The sequence below is a fragment of the Carcharodon carcharias genome, chromosome 19, assembly GCF_017639515.1.
Source record: "Carcharodon carcharias isolate sCarCar2 chromosome 19, sCarCar2.pri, whole genome shotgun sequence".
NCBI classification, from domain to species: Eukaryota; Metazoa; Chordata; class Chondrichthyes; order Lamniformes; family Lamnidae; genus Carcharodon; species Carcharodon carcharias.
In genome coordinates, this window is record NC_054485.1 from 113,501,678 (window position 1) to 113,519,821 (window position 18,144).

General features: G+C 54.1%; 1 protein-coding gene across 1 annotated transcript in view; it reads right to left on the reverse strand.

Moving 5' to 3' along the window:
* Nucleotides 1-17,663, reverse strand: part of LOC121291357 — a 55,235-nt gene extending 37,572 nt beyond the window's left edge. The window contains exons 1-2 of the mRNA XM_041212426.1: nt 17,597-17,663; nt 2,285-2,524 (exon numbers count right to left, since the gene is read on the reverse strand). Of these exons, the coding sequence (XP_041068360.1) occupies nt 2,285-2,524; nt 17,597-17,663 (307 nt within the window). The remainder of the gene's footprint in view (nt 1-2,284; nt 2,525-17,596) is intronic.
* Nucleotides 17,664-18,144: the final 481 nt, after the last annotated feature.

Here is an 18,144-nt window from a genome sequence, read left to right on the forward strand (position 1 = left end):
AGAGTTAGGAAGGAGTGAGGCCATGGAGGGATTTGAAGACAAGCTCAGGGGAGATAAGGGCACATTACACTCCTCCCAGCAACTACACACCAGCCAGTTTAACCTCAGTGGTGGGAAAGCCTCCAGAAACATTAAGTCAGGTCAAAATTAATAGTCACTTAAGCAAATGCATGTTAATTAAAGAAAGCCAGTAAGATTTGTTGAGGGCAAATACGGCTTAACTAACTTGCTTGAGTTTTTGCAGAGGTAACCAAGAGGGTGGATGAGGGTAAGGTTGTTGATGTGGTACACATGGACTTCCAAAATGCATTTGATAAAGTGCCGCTCAACAGATTTGTGAGCAAAGTTGGAGCTCATGGAATAAAAAGGACAGTAGCAGCAAGCTTACAAAATTGGCTAAGTGTCAGGAAACAACAAGTAGCTATTGTTTTCCAGGCTGGAGAAAGCCTCATATTTGTCCACATTGAAATCCATTTGCCACAGTTTTGTCCATTCACTTAATCTACCAACATCTCCTCTGTAATCTTATGTTTCCATTCTGCGCTACTTAAAAAGCTGTCCGACTTTGGGTCATCGGCGAATCTGAACATGTCATTTTCTATCCCAAAGTCAATAATGGATATAGCTGAGACCCCAATATGGGTCCTTGCAGGAATACATGCCCATTATCCCTGCCCTATCTCCTTGCACTCAGCCAATTCCCTAACAGGTTCCTAAAAAGCAGGAATTTCTACACAGGAACTTTTTTTTTAAAATTCATTCACGGGATGTGGACTTTGCTGGCTGTGCATTTATTGCCTATCCCCAGTTGCCCTTGAAGTGGTGGTGAGCAGCCTTCTTGAACTGCTGCAGTCCCTCCAGAGGAGGCCAAGTTGGATCATTAACTCAGCACTTCTGGCTGAAGATTGTAGCAATTGCTTCAGCCTTATCTTTTGCACTGATGTGCTGGGCTACCCCATCATTGAGGATGGGGATATTTGTGGAGCCTCCTCCTCCAGTGAGTTGCTTAATTGTCCACCACCATTCACGATTGGATATAGCAGACTGCAGAGCTTAGATCTGATCCGTTGGTTGTGGGATTGCTTAGCCCTGTCTATCACTTGCTGCTTATGGTGTTTGGCACGCAAGTAGTCCTGTGTTGTAGCTTCACCAGGTTGACACCTCATTTTTAGGTATGCCTGGTGCTGCTCCTGACACGCCCTCCTGCACTCTTCACTGAACCAGGGTTGATCCCCTGGCTTGATGGCAATGGTAGAGTGGGGGATATGCTGGGCCATGAGGTTACAGATTGTGTTCGAGTACAATTCTGCTGCTGCTGATGGCCCACAGCACCTCATGGATGCCCAGTCTGGAGTTGCTAGATCTGTTCAAAATCTATCCCATTTAGCATGGTGGTAGTGCCACACAACATGATGGAGGGGATCCTCAATGTGAAGGCTGGACATCATCTCCACAATGACGCTGCAGTGGTCATTCTTACCGATACTGTCATGGGCAGATACATCTGAGATAGGCAGGTTGGTGAGGATGAGGTCAAGTATGTTTTTCCCTCTTGTTGGTTCCCTCTTTACCAGTTACAGACCCAGTCTAGCAATTATGTCATTTAGGACTCGGCCAGCTCGGTCAGTAGTGGGGTTACCGAGCCACTCTGGTGGTGGACATTGAAGTCCCTCACCCAGCGTGCATTCTGCACCAGCAGATTTCCTGCCCGTGTTTGACCTGATGCCATGAGGCTTCGTGGGGTCGGAGTCAATGTTGAGGACTCCCAGGGCAACCCCCTCCTGACTGTTTACCACTGTGTCCCCACCTCTGCTGGTTCTGTCCTGCCGGTGGGACAGGATATACCCAGGGATGGTGATGGTGGTGTCTGGGACATTATCTGTAAGGTATGATTCCGTCAGGATGACTATGTTGGGCTGTTGATGACTAGTCTGTGAGAGACAGCTCTCCCAGTTTTGGCACTAGCCCCCCCAAATGTTAGTAAGGAGGACATTGTAAGGTCAACAGGGCTGAAATTGCTGTTGTCATGGCTGGTGCCAAGGCCGATGCCAGGTTGTTTGTCCGGTTTCATCCCTTTTTTGTGACTTTGTAGCGGTTTGTTATAACTGAATGGCTTGCGCGGCCATTTCAGAGTCAACCACATTGCTGAACAAAATAAAGCAAAGCACAGAGATGTGGAAGGAGGTATTGGTGACACTGTTCAGCAGGAAAACCACATGTCAGCATGGCTCAAAATAAGCAAATTTGCTACACCACACAGGGTCAGAACTCCGCTTACACCTACTTGATAGTTTCGCCAAGTTGCCAAAGATCTCCCCTCGCGTTACCGGCTTCTGATAAGCATGACTATCCTCCGATTCCATGTTAGGATCTGATCTCCCCCTACCAGATACCAAAGCTGGTGTTTTATTCCCTGCAGTGTACTCCCACAGCATCACATCGTCACTTTGAATCTCTCCATCTCGAAGCCAAGGCCCCAGCAAAGGAGAATGGTTGTCAGCAACTGTAGTTCTGCCTGTAAAACCTGTAACAACGACAATGGTTGAGTTTAACAGCATGACAAGACATATCAGCCTTACAAATAGAGTCTTTTATTAATTAGAGGCCTCAGTGAAGGGCAAAACTGGACAAGAGAAACATTCAAAAGGCAGCAGAGGAGTCTGGACAAACAAGATGGTAGGTGGAGAATCGCAGCCGTTTTCGGACCAGCTCTTCCCCTCCCTCCCCTTCCCCTCCCTCCTCTTCCCCTCCCTCCCCTCCCACCTCTTCCCCTCCCACCCCTTCCCCTCCCTCCTCTTCCCCTCCCTCCTCTTCCCCTCCCTCCCCTCCCTCCTCTTCCCCTCCCTCCCCTCCCTCCTCTTCCCCTCCCTCCTCTTTCCCTCACTCCCCTCCCTCCTCTTCCCCTCCCTCCTCTTCCCCTCGCTCCCCTCCCTCTCCTCCCTCCTCTTCCCCTCCCTCCTCTTCCCCTCCCTCTCCTCCCTCCTCTTCCCCTCCCTCCCCTCCCGCCTCTTCCCCTCCCTCCCCTCCCTCCTCTTCCCCAACCCCATCTCCCCAGCCTTCTCTTCCCCTCCCTCCTCTTCCCCTCCCTCCCCTCCCTCCTCTTCCCCACCCTCCCCTCCCCCTCCCTCCTCTTCCCCACCCTCCCCTCCCCCTCCCTCCCCTCCCTCCTCTTCCCCACCCTCCTCTTCCCCTCCCTCCCCTCCCTCCTCTTCCCCACCCTCCTCTTCCCCTCCCTCCCCTCCCTCCTCTTCCCCACCCTCCTCTTCCCCTCCCTCCTCTTCCCAACCCTCCCCTCCTCTTCCCCTCCCTCCCCTCCCTCCTCTTCCCCACCCTCCCCTCCCCCTCCCTCCCCTCCCTCCCCTCCCTCCTCTTCCCCACCCTCCCCTCCTCTTCCCCTCCCTCCCCACCCTCCCCTCCCCTCCCTCCTCTTCCCCACCCTCCCCTCCCTCCTCTTCCCCACCCTCCCCTCCCCCTCCCTCCCTCCCCACCCTCCCCTCCCCCTCCCTCCCCACCCTCCTCTTCCCCGCCCCAGTCTCCCCACCCTCCTCTTCCCCCGCCCCCGTTTCCCTCCTCCTCTGACCCCGCCCCCGTTTCCCTCCTCCTCTGACCCCGCCCCTGTTTCCCTCCTCTTACCCCGCCCCCATTTCCCCCCTCCACTTCCCCCACCCATTTCCGCTCCCTCCACTGACTCGCCCCCGTTTCCCCTCCCTCCTCTTCCCCCACCCTCATTTCCCCTCCCTCCTCTTCCCCCACCCTCATTTCCCCTCCCTCCTCTTCCCCCACCCTCATTTCCCCTCCCTCCTCTTCCCCCACCCCTGTTTCCGCTCCTTCCTCTTCCCCCACCTCTTCTTCCCGATCTCCTCTTCCACCTCATGCATTTCCCGCACCCCCATTTCCACTCCCTCCCCTACCCCCATTTCCCCTAACTCCCCTATCCCCATTTCCCCTAACTCCCCTACCCCCATTTCCCCTAACTCCCCTACCCCCATTTCCACTCCCTCCCCTACCCCCATTTCCCCTAACTCCCCTACCCCCATTTTCCCTAACTCCCCTACCCCCATTTCCACTCCCTCCCCTACCCCCATTTCCCCTAACTCCCCTACCCCCATTTCCACTCCCTCCCCTACCCCCATTTCCACTCCCTCCCCTACCCCCATTTCCCCTAACTCCCCTACCCCCATTTCCCCTAACTCCCCCACCCCCATTTCCCCTAACTCCCCTACCCCCATTTCCCCTAACGCCCCTACCCCCATTTCCCCTAACTCCCCCATTTCCACTAACTCCCCTACCCCCATTTCCCCCTAACTCCACCACCCCCATTTCCCCTAACTCCCCTACCCCCATTTCCCCTAACTCCCCTACCCCCATTTCCCTAACTCCCCCACCCCCATTTCCCCTAACTCCCCCCACCCCCATTTCCCCTAACTCCCCTACCCCCATTTCCCCTAACGCCCCTACCCCCATTTCCCCTAACTCCCCCATTTCCACTAACTCCCCTACCCCCATTTCCCCTAACTCCACCACCCCCATTTCCCCTAACTCCCCTACCCCCATTTCCCCTAACTCCCCTACCCCCATTTCCCTAACTCCCCCACCCCCATTTCCCCTAACTCCCCCCACCCCCATTTCCCCTAACTCCCCTACCCCCATTTCCACTCCCTCCCCTACCCCCATTTCCCCTAACTCCCCCACCCCCATTTCCCTAACTCCCCTACCCCCATTTCCCCTAACTCCCCTACCCCCATTTCCCCTAACTCCCCTACCCCCATTTCCCCTAACTCCCCCACCCCCATTTCCACTCCCTCCCCTACCCCCATTTCCCCTAACTCCCCCACCCCCATTTCCCCTAACTCCCCCACCCCCATTTCCACTCCCTCCCCTACCCCCATTTCCACTCCCTCCCCTACCCCCATTTCCCCTAACCCCCCCACCCCCATTTCCACTCCCTCCCCCACCCCCATTTCCACTCCCTCCCCTACCCCCATTTCCCCTAACTCCCCCACCCCCATTTCCACTCCCTCCCCCACCCCCATTTCCACTCCCTCCCCTACCTCCATTTCCACTCCCTCCCCTACCCCCATTTCCCCTAACTCCCCTACCCCCATTTCCACTCCCTCCCCTACCCCCATTTCCCGTAACTCCCCCACCCCCATTTCCCCTAACTCCCCTACCTCCATTTCAACTCCCTCCCCTACCCCCATTTCCCCTAACTCCCCTACCCCCATTTCCCTTAACTCCCCTACCCCCATTTCCCCTAACTCCCCTACCCCCATTTCCCCTAACTCCCCTACCCCCATTTCCACTCCCTCTATTCCCCATCCCCATTTCCCTAACTCTCCTACCTCCATTTTCCATAACTCCCCCACCCCCATTTCCACTCCCTCTACTCCCCATCCCCAATTCCCCTACCTCCTCTCCTCTACCCCATTTCCCCTACCCCCTCTCCTCTACCCCATTTCCCCTCCCTCCTCTCCCCTGCCCCCATTACACCTCCCTCTCTCCCCTACCCCGTATCCCCTCTCTCCTCTCCCCTACCCCCATTTCCATTCCCTCCTCTTCCCAACCCCCATTTCCCTTCCCTCCTCTCCCCTACCTCCATTTCCCCTACCCTCTCTCCCCTACCCCCATTTCCATTCCCTCCTCTTCCCTGCCCCCATTTCCCTTCCCTCCTCTCCCGTATCCCCCATTTCCCCTACCCTCTCCCCTGCCCCCATTACACCTCCCTCCTCTCCCCTACCCCCATTTCCCACCCTCCTCTCCCCTACCCCCTCTGGCCTCCCCGTCTACCCTATCCCCATTTCCCACCCTCCTCTCCCTTACCCCCTCTGACCTCCCCGTCTACGCTATCCCCATTTCCCACCCTCCTCTCCCCGAGCCCATTTCCCCTACCCTCTCTCCCCTACCCCATTACACCTCCCTCCTCTCCCCTACCCCCGTTTACCCTCCCTCCTTCCCTCCTCTCCCCTAACCCCGTTTACCCTCCCTCCCTCCTCTCCCCCCCCATTTCCCCTCTATCCCTGCTCTTCCCTCACCCCCGTTTCCCCTCCATTGCTCCTCTTCCCCATCACCATTTCCTCTCCCTCCCTCCTCTTCCCCAACCCCTGTCTCCCCTCCCTCCTCTTCCCCCCCATTTCCCCCCTCTTCATACCCCACCCCCGTTTCCCCTCCCTCCTCTTCCCCCCCCATTTCCCCTCTCTTCATACCCCACCCCCGTTTCCCCTCCCTCCTCTTCCCCATCCCCATTTCCCCTCCCTCCTCATACCCAACCCCCGTTTCCCCTCTCTCCTCTTCCCCCCATTTCCCCCCTCCTCACCCCCCACCCCCCACCCCCGTTTATCCTCCCTCCTCTTCCCCCACCCCCATTTGCCCTCCCTCACCTTCCCCCACCCAAATCCTCTCCATCCCTCCTCTCCCCCACCCCATTTCCCCTCCCTCCCTCCTCTTCCCCATCCCCCGTTTCCCCTCCCCCCCTCCTCATACCCAACTCCCTTTCCCACCCTCCTCTTCCCCCACCACCGTCTCCCCTCCCTCCTCTTCCCCACCCCTGTTTCCCCCTCCTCATACCCCACCACCGTTTCCCCTCCCTCCTCTTCCACCCTCATTCCCCCTCACTCCTTCTTCCCCCACCCCCGCATTCCCCTCCCCCACCTCCCTCATCTCCCCCGCATCCCCCTCCCCCACCTTCCTCATCTCCCCCGCATCCCCCTCTCCCACCTCCCCCGCATCCCCTCCCTCCATCCCCCTCCCCCACCTCCCCCCATTCCCCTCCCCCTCCCCCACCTCCCTCATCTCCCCCGCAATCCCCTCCCCCACCTCCCTCATCTCCCCCCTCGCGTTCCCCTCCCCCACGATCCCCGCATTCCCCTCCCCCACCTCCGTCATCTCCCCCGCATCCCCCTCCCCCCATTGCCCTCCCCCACCTCCCCCCATTCCCCTCCTCCCCCCATTCCCCTCCCCCAACTCCCCCCCATTCCCCTCCCCCCCCCATTCCCCTCCCCCAACTCCCCCCCATTCCCCTCCCCCCCTCCCTCCCTCCCCTCCCTCACCTCCCCAACCCCAAGCCCAGGTGAGAATGAAGTATTTCAGCAGCCACATTGTCCAACCGCTTGGTTCAAACTGAAGCCACGCCCCTCACAGAGCCCCGCCCACTCATAACATCGCCCACTCAGCGCCCCGCCCATTCACAGCCACGCCCTTCAGAGTCCCGCCCCCAGAGCGCTTCGAACTCGTAACCTTGTCCTCTCAGGGCCCCGCCCGTTCAGAGCCACGCCCTCCAAGAGCCCCGCCTCTCAATAGGACCCGCCCACTCCTGGACCCGCCCCCGCCTGCTCTTGGACTCGTGGAGCCACCGCTCATTTCGGCCCCGCCCCCTCCTCTGACAGTTGTCGAAGCCACCGGGAGCGGAATGTGGATCCAAAGCTGGTCCGGGTCTGTTATGGTGAAGGGGGAGGGGCTAGTCTGGGTCTGTTATGGTGAGGAGGAGGGGCTAGTCTGGGTCTGTTATGGTGAGGGGGAGGGGCTAGTCTGGGTCTGTTATGGTGAAGGAGGAGGGGCTAGTCTGGGTCTGTTATGGTGAAGGGGAGGGGCTGGTCTGGGTCTGTTATGGTGATGGGGGAGGGGCTAGTCTGGGTCTGTTATGGTGAGGGGGAGGGGCTAGTCTGGGTCTGTTATGGTGAAGGGGGAGGGGCTAGTCTGGGTCTGTTATGGTGAAGGAGGAGGGGCTAGTCTGGGTCTGTTATGGTGAAGGGGGAGGGGCTGGTCTGGGTCTGTTATGGTGAAGGGGGAGGGGCTAGTCTGGGTCTGTTATGGTGAGGGGGAGGGGCTAGTCTGGGTCTGTTATGGTGAAGGGGGAGGGGCTGGTCTGGGTCTGTTATGGTGAGGGGGAGGGGCTAGTCTGGGTCTGTTATGGTGAGGGGGAGGGGCTAGTCTGGGTCTGTTATGGTGAGGGGGGAGGGGCTGGTCCGGGTCTGTTATGGTGAGGGGGAGGGGCTAGTCCGGGTCTGTTATGGTGAAGGGGGAGGAGCTAGTCTGGGTCTGTTATGGTGAAGGGCGAGGGGCTAGTCCGGGTCTGTTATGGTGAAGGAGGAGGGGCTAGTCTGGGTCTGTTATGGTGAAGGGGGAGGGGCTGGTCTGGGTCTGTTATGGTGAAGGGGGAGGGGCTAGTCTGGGTCTGTTATGGTGAGGGGGAGGGGCTAGTCTGGGTCTGTTATGGTGAAGGGGGAGGGGCTGGTCTGAGTCTGTTATGGTGAGGGGGAGGGGCTAGTCTGGGTCTGTTATGGTGAGGGGGAGGGGCTAGTCTGGGTCTGTTATGGTGAGGGGGGAGGGGCTGGTCCGGGTCTGTTATGGTGAGGGGGAGGGGCTAGTCCGGGTCTGTTATGGTGAAGGGGGAGGAGCTAGTCTGGGTCTGTTATGGTGAAGGGCGAGGGGCTAGTCTGGGTCTGTTATGGTGAGGGGGAGGGGCTAGTCTGGGTCTGTTATGGTGAAGGGGGAGGGGCTGGTCTGGGTCTGTTATGGTGAGGGGGAGGGGCTAGTCTGGGTCTGTTATGGTGAGGGGGAGGGGCTAGTCTGGGTCTGTTATGGTGAGGGGGAGGGGCTAGTCTGGGTCTGTTATGGTGAAGGGGGAGGGGCTAGCCTGGGTCTGTTATGGTGAAGGGGAGGGGCTAGTCTGGGTCTGTTATGGTGAAGGGGGAGGGGCTGGTCTGGGTCTGTTATGGTGAGGGGGAGGGGCTAGTCTGGGTCTGTTATGGTGAAGGGGGAGGGGCTGGTCTGGGTCTGTTATGGTGAGGGGGTGGGGCTGGTCTGGGTCTGTTATGGTGAGGGGGAGGGGCTAGTCTGGGTCTGTTATGGTGAGGGGGAGGGGCTAGTCTGGGTCTGTTATGGTGAGGGGGAGGGGCTAGTCTGCGTCTGTTATGGTGAGGGGGGAGGGGCTGGTCTGGGTCTGTTATGGTGAAGGGGAGGGGCTGGTCTGGGTCTGTTATGGTGAGGGGGAGGGGCTAGTCTGGGTCTGTTATGGTGAGGGGGAGGGGCTAGTCTGGGTCTGTTATGGTGAGGGGGGAGGGGCTGGTCTGGGTCTGTTATGGTGAGGGGGAGGGGCTAGTCTGGGTCTGTTATGGTGAGGGGGAGGGGCTAGTCTGGGTCTGTCACCCTGATGGGGGGAAGGGCTAGTCTGGGTCTGTTATGGTGAGGGGGAGGGGCTAGTCTGGGTCTGTTATGGTGAGGGGGAGGGGCTAGTCTGGGTCTGTTATGGTGAGGGGGAGGGGCTAGTCTGGGTCTGTTATGGTGAAGGAGGAGGGGCTAGTCTGGGTCTGTTATGGTGAAGGGGGAGGGGCTGGTCTGGGTCTGTTATGGTGAAGGGGGAGGGGCTAGTCTGGGTCTGTTATGGTGAAGGAGGAGGGGCTAGTCTGGGTCTGTTATGGTGAAGGGGGAGGGGCTGGTCTGGGTCTGTTATGGTGAAGGGGAGGGGCTAGTCTGGGTCTGTTATGGTGAGGGGGAGGGGCTAGTCTGGGTCTGTTATGGTGAAGGGGGAGGGGCTGGTCTGGGTCTGTTATGGTGAGGGGGAGGGGCTAGTCTGGGTCTGTTATGGTGAAGGGGGAGGGGCTGGTCTGGGTCTGTTATGGTGAGGGGGAGGGGCTGGTCTGGGTCTGTTATGGTGAGGGGGAGGGGCTAGTCTGGGTCTGTTATGGTGAGGGGGAGGGGCTAGTCTGGGTCTGTTATGGTGAGGGGGAGGGGCTAGTCTGGGTCTGTTATGGTGAGGGGGGAGGGGCTGGTCTGGGTCTGTTATGGTGAAGGGGAGGGGCTGGTCTGGGTCTGTTATGGTGAGGGGGAGGGGCTAGTCTGGGTCTGTTATGGTGAGGGGGAGGGGCTAGTCTGGGTCTGTTATGGTGAGGGGGGAGGGGCTGGTCTGGGTCTGTTATGGTGAGGGGGAGGGGCTAGTCTGGGTCTGTTATGGTGAGGGGGAGGGGCTAGTCTGGGTCTGTCACCCTGATGGGGGGAAGGGCTAGTCTGGGTCTGTTATGGTGAGGGGGAGGGGCTAGTCTGGGTCTGTTATGGTGAGGGGGAGGGGCTAGTCTGGGTCTGTTATGGTGAAGGGGAGGGGCTGGTCTGGGTCTGTTATGGTGAGGGGGAGGGGCTAGTCTGGGTCTGTTATGGTGAGGGGGAGGGGCTAGTCTGGGTCTGTTATGGTGAAGGGGAGGGGCTAGTCTGGGTCTGTTATGGTGAGGGGGAGGGGCTAGTCTGGGTCTGTTATGGTGAGGGGGAGGGGCTAGTCTGGGTCTGTTATGGTGAGGGGGAGGGGCTAGTCTGGGTCTGTTATGGTGAGGGGGAGGGGCTAGTCTGGGTCTGTTATGGTGAGGGGGAGGGGCTAGTCTGGGTCTGTTATGGTGAGGGGGAGGGGCTAGTCTGGGTCTGTTATGGTGAAGGGGGAGGGGTTGGTCTGGGTCTGGCACCCTGAGGGGCGGAGGGGTCTGGGTCTGTTATGGTGAGGGGGAGGGGCTAGTCTGGGTCTGTTATGGTGAGGGGGAGGGGCTAGTCTGGGTCTGACCCTGATGGGGGAGGGGTTGGTCTGGGTCTGACCCTGATGGGGGAGGGGTTGGTCTGGGTCTGACCCTGATGGGGGAGGGGTTGGTCTGGGTCTGTCACCCTGATGGGGGAGGGGTTGGTCTGGGTCTGACCCTGATGGGGGAGGGGTTGGTCTGGGTCTGTCACCCTGATGGGGGAGGGGTTGGTCTGGGTCTGACCCTGAGGGGGGGAGGGGTTGGTCTGGGTCTGACCCTGAGGGGGGGATGGGTTGGTCTGGGTCTGACCCTGAGGGGGGGAGGGGTTGGTCTGGGTCTGACCCTGAGGGGGGGAGGGGTTGGTCTGGGTCTGGCACCCTGATGGGGGGAGGGGTTGGTCTGGGTCTGACCCTGAGGGGGGGAGGGGTTGGTCTGGGTCTGACCCTGAGGGGGGGATGGGTTGGTCTAGGTCTGACCCTGAGGGGGGGAGGGGTTGGTCTGGGTCTGACTCTGAGGGGGGGAGGGGTTGGTCTGGGTCTGACCCTGAGGGGGGGAGGGGTTGGTCTGGGTCTGGCACCCTGATGGGGGAAGGGGTTGGTCTGGGTCTGACCCTGAGGGGGGGAGGGGTTGGTCTGGGTCTGGCACCCTGACGGGGGGAGGGGTTGGTCTGGGTCTGACCCTGATGGGGGGAGGGGTTGGTCTGGGTCTGACTCTGAGGTGGGGGGAGGGGTTGGTCTGGGTCTGGCACCCTGATGGGGGGAGGGGTTGGTCTGGGTCTGACCCTGATGGGGGAGGGGTTGGTCTGGGTCTGACTCTGAGGTGGGGGGAGGGGTTGGTCTGGGTCTGTCACAATGAGGGGGAATTGGGAACAGGGAGGGGACTGGTTAGGTCCTGTTCTCCCTCCCCAACCACCCTCCCCCCATACCCAGGTGAGCAGTAATGTTTCTGCTGGAATGATAGATGGGAATCAGTGTAACTCGAGTACAGTCCAGATGACAAACTTCACATTTCTTTTGGAGAGAAAATTCATTGTTGCTTCCTTCCTGTTTCAAACTGTCTCCCCCTGGAATTATTCTGTTGAATTCAAGCATATAACAAGCTATGTAATTTTTTTTTCCAGTTGATTCATGACATGTTACTCGAAAGCATGCTGGTAGGGTGCACACTGCTGCCTTCAGAACTTCCTCTGTTTCACTGAAAGGATACAGTGGTGAAACGCCTCAAGTGGGAACTGCGATCAGGTGGTCGATTGTTCGACCTTTCTACGTTACGTTAATTTTGATTCATACTCTTGGGACACATGACATTAATTTCAATGATTATTACATGTACCGAATTAAATACAATAAAAAAAATGGGTCCATTGTGCTGAAGAATGCAGATATTGGTGACAGTGGCCTTTATGAGACCATCTTAACATCCCCTAACTCTACTACAAACAAGGCTTACTTTAACAGTATCCTGGCAGTTCAAGGTAAGGGCAGTGGATATCTGAAAGGTCATCGACCTGAAACGTTAACTCTGCTTCTCTCCCTCTACAGATGCTGCCTGACCTGCTGAGTATTTCCAGAATTTTCTGCTTTTGTTACAACTGGTTTTACAACCGGGGCAGGTACCATAGTGGTTATGTAACTGGACAATCCAGAGGGCGGACTAATGCCCCAGAGACCTGAGTTCAAATCCTACCACAGCATTCAATGAATAAAATTGGAATAAAGTACTAGTTTCATTAATGATGATCGTGAAACCACTGGATTGTCTTAAAACCCCATCTAGTTCACTAATGTCCTTCACAGAAGGAAATCTACCACCTTTACCCAGTCTGACTGTGGTAAATGTGACTCTGTTCCAACAGGAATGTTGGTTGACTCTGCAATTCTAGGTTGCAGGTGGCTCATTGCCTGCTCAAGAGCAAGAATGCTGCAGACAAGAGAAGCCCAGCATAGACAGGAGGAGGACTACAAACTCCAGAAGGGATCCCCCAATCTCTGCGTTTGTCACACGGTCAGAACCTGCCATGGCTATAGTGTTCTCCCACACTGTGGCCCCCGTTGGAGAGGGGAATTTAAACATTTCCATTTTTTTTTGTTTCCCATTGTGTTTCTGATGTACATCCACCTGAGGAACAGCATCTTGTGGAGGGAGGGGACCCAACAATTTCACTCGAAACTCTGTTGTTTATTCCATATGCAGCGAGTTGAAGCCTGGATCAGTGACTGAGAAGCTGAAAGAAGAGTGGAGAGCACAGGGGCCAGTGAGAAGGGTGGGGGCGGGGGTGTGGGAGGAGGAGGAGGAGTAATTCCACTTGCTGACAGAGAACGTGTAAAAGTGGATCAGAGAGAGGTAATGCATTTGGGGAATGTAAACAAAATAAAGGAATAAACAATAAATGGTAGTATTGAGGAACAGAGGAACATTGGAGTGTTCGTCCACAGACCTCTGAAGGTAGGTAGTAGGACAGGTAGATTTTGTTTATTTCATGGGATGTGGGCGTCATTGACAAGGCCAATGTTTGTTGCCAATCCCTAGTTGCCCTTGAACTGATCTATCACTTTGCTGTGGGTCTAGAGCCACCTGTTGCCCAGATGAGGTAAGGACAGCAGATTCCCTTCCATAAAGGATGTTAGTGAACAGGTGGGTTTTTACAACAGTCGCTAAGTCACCATTCATGGTCACCATTACTGAGTCCAGATAAATATTCCAGATGTATTAACTGAAATTAAATTTGAAGCCGTGTCCCCAGAACATCAGCCTGGGCCTTTGAATTACTAGCCCAGTGACATAACCGCTACATCACCATCTTCTCTGAAAGATGGTTAAGAAGGCAGACAGGATACTTCCCTTTATTAGCGAAGGTAATATCATAGCATGGAGGTTATGCTGGAACTGCATAAAACACAAGTTAGACTTCAGCTAAAGGACTGTATGCAATTCTGTCACCACGTTACGGAAAGGATGTGATCCTACTGGAGAGGGTGCAGAGGGGATTCACAGAGGCTGTTGCCAGGAATGGAGAATTTTAACAATGAGGAAAGATTGGAGTGTCGGGTTATTTCCTTTGGAACAGAGGAGGCTGACGGGAGATTTATTTGAGGCCTAGTTAGAGTGGATATGGAGAACCTGTTCCCCTTAGCAGAGAGGTCAATAAGAAGCGGGCATGGATTTAAAATAATTGGTAGAAGATTTAGAGGGGATTTGAGGAGAACTTTTTTTTCACCCAGATGTTAATGGGGGGGGGTGGGGTCTGGAACTCACCACCTGAAAGGGTTGTAGAGGTAGAAACCCTCATTACATCTTAATAAACTACTTGGATATGCACTTAATGTACCAAAATCTACAGAGTTATAGACCAAGAGTTGGAAAGTGGGATTATACTGGAGAACTGTTTTTAGACAGACACAGGTACAATGAGGTGAATTGCTTCCCATCTGCTGAAAGTTTTCTCTGTACGATTTCAATCTATCACCAGCCATCTCGGCACTTTTGCTGAGACTGTGATCCAATCAGACCAGGCAGTAAGTCATGTTACAGATTTGTCAAAGATGCCCTTCAGAGAGGGTCAGTAGAGGAGTTTTCCAACTGAGCACCATTTTAACGGCTAACATGCCAAGTTCAACGATTGACTTTGTGTGTCCTTTCTCCTTGGACAGACATTGATAATTCAAGATCACGGCGATGCAGCCAGTATTGTTCTTGATTGTGTAGTGAGAACTGGGGAAGCTCATGGATGAAGGGCAGTAAACTACTAAAAGGTGATGCAGCTCACGAAATATCAATTGACAACAAAACACTGAGCATTAACGCTCCTCTATTTACAAACTGTGACCTGTATGCCTGTGTGGTCAGAAACAGAGTCAGTGAGAACAGGAACTCTCATTTGCTCTTTATCGAGGGTAAGTTTTCTCAGTTTTTCTATTTAGTGTTCATGAGCTCCACGATAGTGATTTTAAGACATGTCATGTTTTGGGACTTCGAACTGAATGGCCGTCCACGGATTTTGTTTTAACTGATGATCTGATATTGGCCTGGGGTTAAGTCCGTATTAAAAGCTGTTCAATGTTTGAGGCAGCAAGAAAGCCAGCAGTGTGAAACAAAGAGGTCTCTCTTACAGCCTGTCTGAGTCTTGTTATTTAAGTGGATATTGATTCTATAAAGAGGAATTCTGGATTAAAGGTGACATTTGACCAGTAACACAGATCGGGGAGAGTGCTTAGTGCAAAACAAGGGATATAGAGTCATTTGTGGCACAGAAGGAGGCCATTTGGCCCATTGAGTCCATGCTGGCTCTCCACACAGCAATCCAGTCAGTCCCATTCCCTCACTCTATCCCTGTAGCCCCGAGAGTTTATTTCCCTCAGTACCCGTCCAATTTCCCTTTGAAATTATTCATCAGCTCTGGTCTCATCACCCTTGTAGGAGTGAGTTCCAGTTCAATACTACTCACTGCATTAAATTGCTGTTCCTCATGTCACCCCTGCATCTCTTGCAAAAACTTAAATCTGTGTCCACCTAGTTTGTACCTCCCCTCAATCTCCTTTGCTTCAAGGAGAACAACCCCAGCTTCTCCAGCCTAACCTTATAAGTAAAAACCCCCCTCCCTGAAACCATTCTGGTAAATCTCATATGCACCCCCTCGAGGACCCTCACATCCTTCCTAAAGGGCAGTGAGCAGAAAAACAACAACAACAAAGCACCTTTCACATAACTGTCCCAAGGAGCATCACCGGAGCATAACACAGAATGACACTGAGCCACATAAGAAGATATATTAGGTCAGATGACCAAAAGCTTGGTCAAAGCAGTAGATTTTAAAAAGTGTCTTCAAGGAGGAAGGACAGATGGAGGCATAGGGAGGGAATTTCAGAGCTTGGGACCTAAGCAACTGAAGGCACAGCCTTTGGAGGAGCAATTATAACTTGGAATGCACAAGAGACCAAAATTAGAAGAGCAGAGATATCTCAAAAGGCTGTGGGTTTGGAGGAGATTATAGAAATAGGGTTGAGGCCATGGAGGGATTTGAAAACAAGGTTGGGAAAAAAGTCACTCACCATCCTGACTTGGAAATATATTGCCGTTCCTTCACTGTCGCTGGGTCAAAATCCTGGAACTCCCTCCCTAACAGCACTGTGGGTGTACCTACACCACATGGACAAAATCCTGGAACTCCCTCCCTAACAGCACTGTGGGTGTACCTACACCACATGGACAAAATCCTGGAACTCCCTCCCTAACAGCGCTGTGGGTGTACCTACACTACATGGACAAAATCCTGGAACTCCCTTCCTAACAGCACTGTGGGTGTACCTACACCACATGGACAAAATTCTGGAACTCCCTCCCTAACAGCACTGTGGGTGTACCTACACCACATGGACAAAATCCTGGAACTCCCTCCCTAACAGCACTGTGGGTGTACCTAATCCAGAGATTACTCCATTTGAGGTCCTGTTTTTTAATCTGCTTCCTAGCTCCATAAATTCTGCTTGCAGGACCTCATCCCCCTTTCTACCTATGTCGTTGGTACCAATATGTACCACGATCTCTGTCTGTTTGCCCTCCCCCTTCAGAATGTCCTGCAGCCACTCAGTGACACCCTTGACCTTGGCACCGGGAGGCAACATACCATCCTGGAGTCACATCTACAGCTGCAGAAATGCCTGCTTGTTCCCCTTACTATTAAGCCTCCTACCACTATTGCTCTTCTCCCCCCCCCCACTATGCAGCTGAGCCACTCACAGAGCCATGAGTGTGTCTGCACTCCCCAGAGGAACTGTCACTCTCACCGTTTTCCAACACAGAAAAACGGTTCTCGAGTGAGATACACGCTGGGGATTTCCTGACTACCTGCCTGACACCTTTCTTCTGACTGATGGTCACCCACTCCCTCTCTGTCTGCACTTCCGTAAGCTGTGGGGTGACCGCATTTAAAAAAGTGCTGTCCACAAAACTCTAATCCTGGCAGATGCACCTCAGTGCCTCCAGCTACTGTTCAAGCACCAAAACTCGGAGCTCAAGTAGCTGCAGCTGGTGGCACTTCCTGCATACGTGGGCGGTCAGAGTACAAGGTGCATCTAGGACTTCCCACATATTGCAGGTGGCACATAACACAGGACTGAGCTGTCCTGCCATGCCTCTAGTTGAAAAAAAACCCTTAAAGTTAAATACAATAAAAAAACATTAAATTATTTATGTACTTGAAATAAAAACTAGAGCTCTTACTTTTCCTTAGCTTAATCTATTTTAAACTGGAGAAAAACACTTACCCACTACTCACCAATCAGTGCACACCTTTGTGCTGATGTCAGCATCTTTCCGCACTCGCGCTGGTTCTGATCTCTCCACCACTCTCTCGCGCTGTCGTGTGAAGTTACTCTTGTTATTTTCAACCAGAACTGCCTGCAGGACACTCTTCCCAGACTGCTTCACCGCAGTGCTGACTGCAGGACACTCTTCCCAGACTGCTTCACCATGATGCTGACTGCAGGACACTCTTCCCAGACTGCTTCACCACGATGAAGACTGCAGGACACTCTTCCCAGACTGCTTCACCATGATGCTGACTGCAGGACACTCTTCCCAGACTGCTTCACCACGATGAAGACTGCAGGACATTCTTCCCAGATTGCTTCACCGCGATGCTAACTGCAGGACACTCTTCCCAGACTGCTTCACCACGATGCTGACTGCAGGACACTCTTCCCGGACTGCTTCACCACAATGTAAACTGCAGGACACTCTTCCCAGACTGCTTCACCACAATGCTGACTGCAGGACACCCTTCACAGACTGCTTCACCATGATACTTACTGCAGGACACTCTTCCCAGACTGCTTCACCATGACGCTGACTGCAGGACACTCTTCCCAGACTGCTTCACCACGATGCTGACTGCAGGACACTCTTCCCAGACTGCTTCACCACGATGCTGCCTGCAGGACACTCTTCCCAGACTGCTTCACCGTGACGCTGACTGCAGGACACTCTTCCCAACAGGTTTCCCACTTACAGTTGAACTACCTCAAACTACGATTACCTTAAGACCTACCAAACTATGCCCAACACTTACAACAGAATTGACCCATTTCCCTTGGAGTGACACTTACCAACAAACACAATCTCCTCAGGGCAGTTAAGCATTCCTGTAAATGTAGATTTGCAAGCTCCAACCATATGCCAAGGGCAAAATAAATAAATGAGAGGGAACAAGGGAAATATTTAAAGTAGATTGAGGAATCTCAGATAATGTCTGCTGGCTTCATGTTGCACTGGGTTGTGAAGTATATTTCTGTGACTTGTATTGAGATAGATTGCTATCAGTTTCCTGTTTCAGGATTGCTGTTGCTCCATGAATTCTCTCTCGTGACATCTGTCATTGCTCTGGTTAGCACATCAACATCCTACGGTGCAGAAGTTTTCATACTCCATTACACCCTGGAGATACACAAAAGTAACAAATGTACTTTATCATTTCATTATATCACAAGCTTATGCACTTAACAATAATGCCAGAGTTTTTATCTTATTGAAATGAATAGAACAGATTAAGAAAGGAAAATTGCTTCTGACAAATCTATTAAAGTTTCTTGAGGATGTGGGCCAGTAGGAGGCATAAAGGTTCCGGAAACCAATGGCTGTAGTGTATTTGAATTTT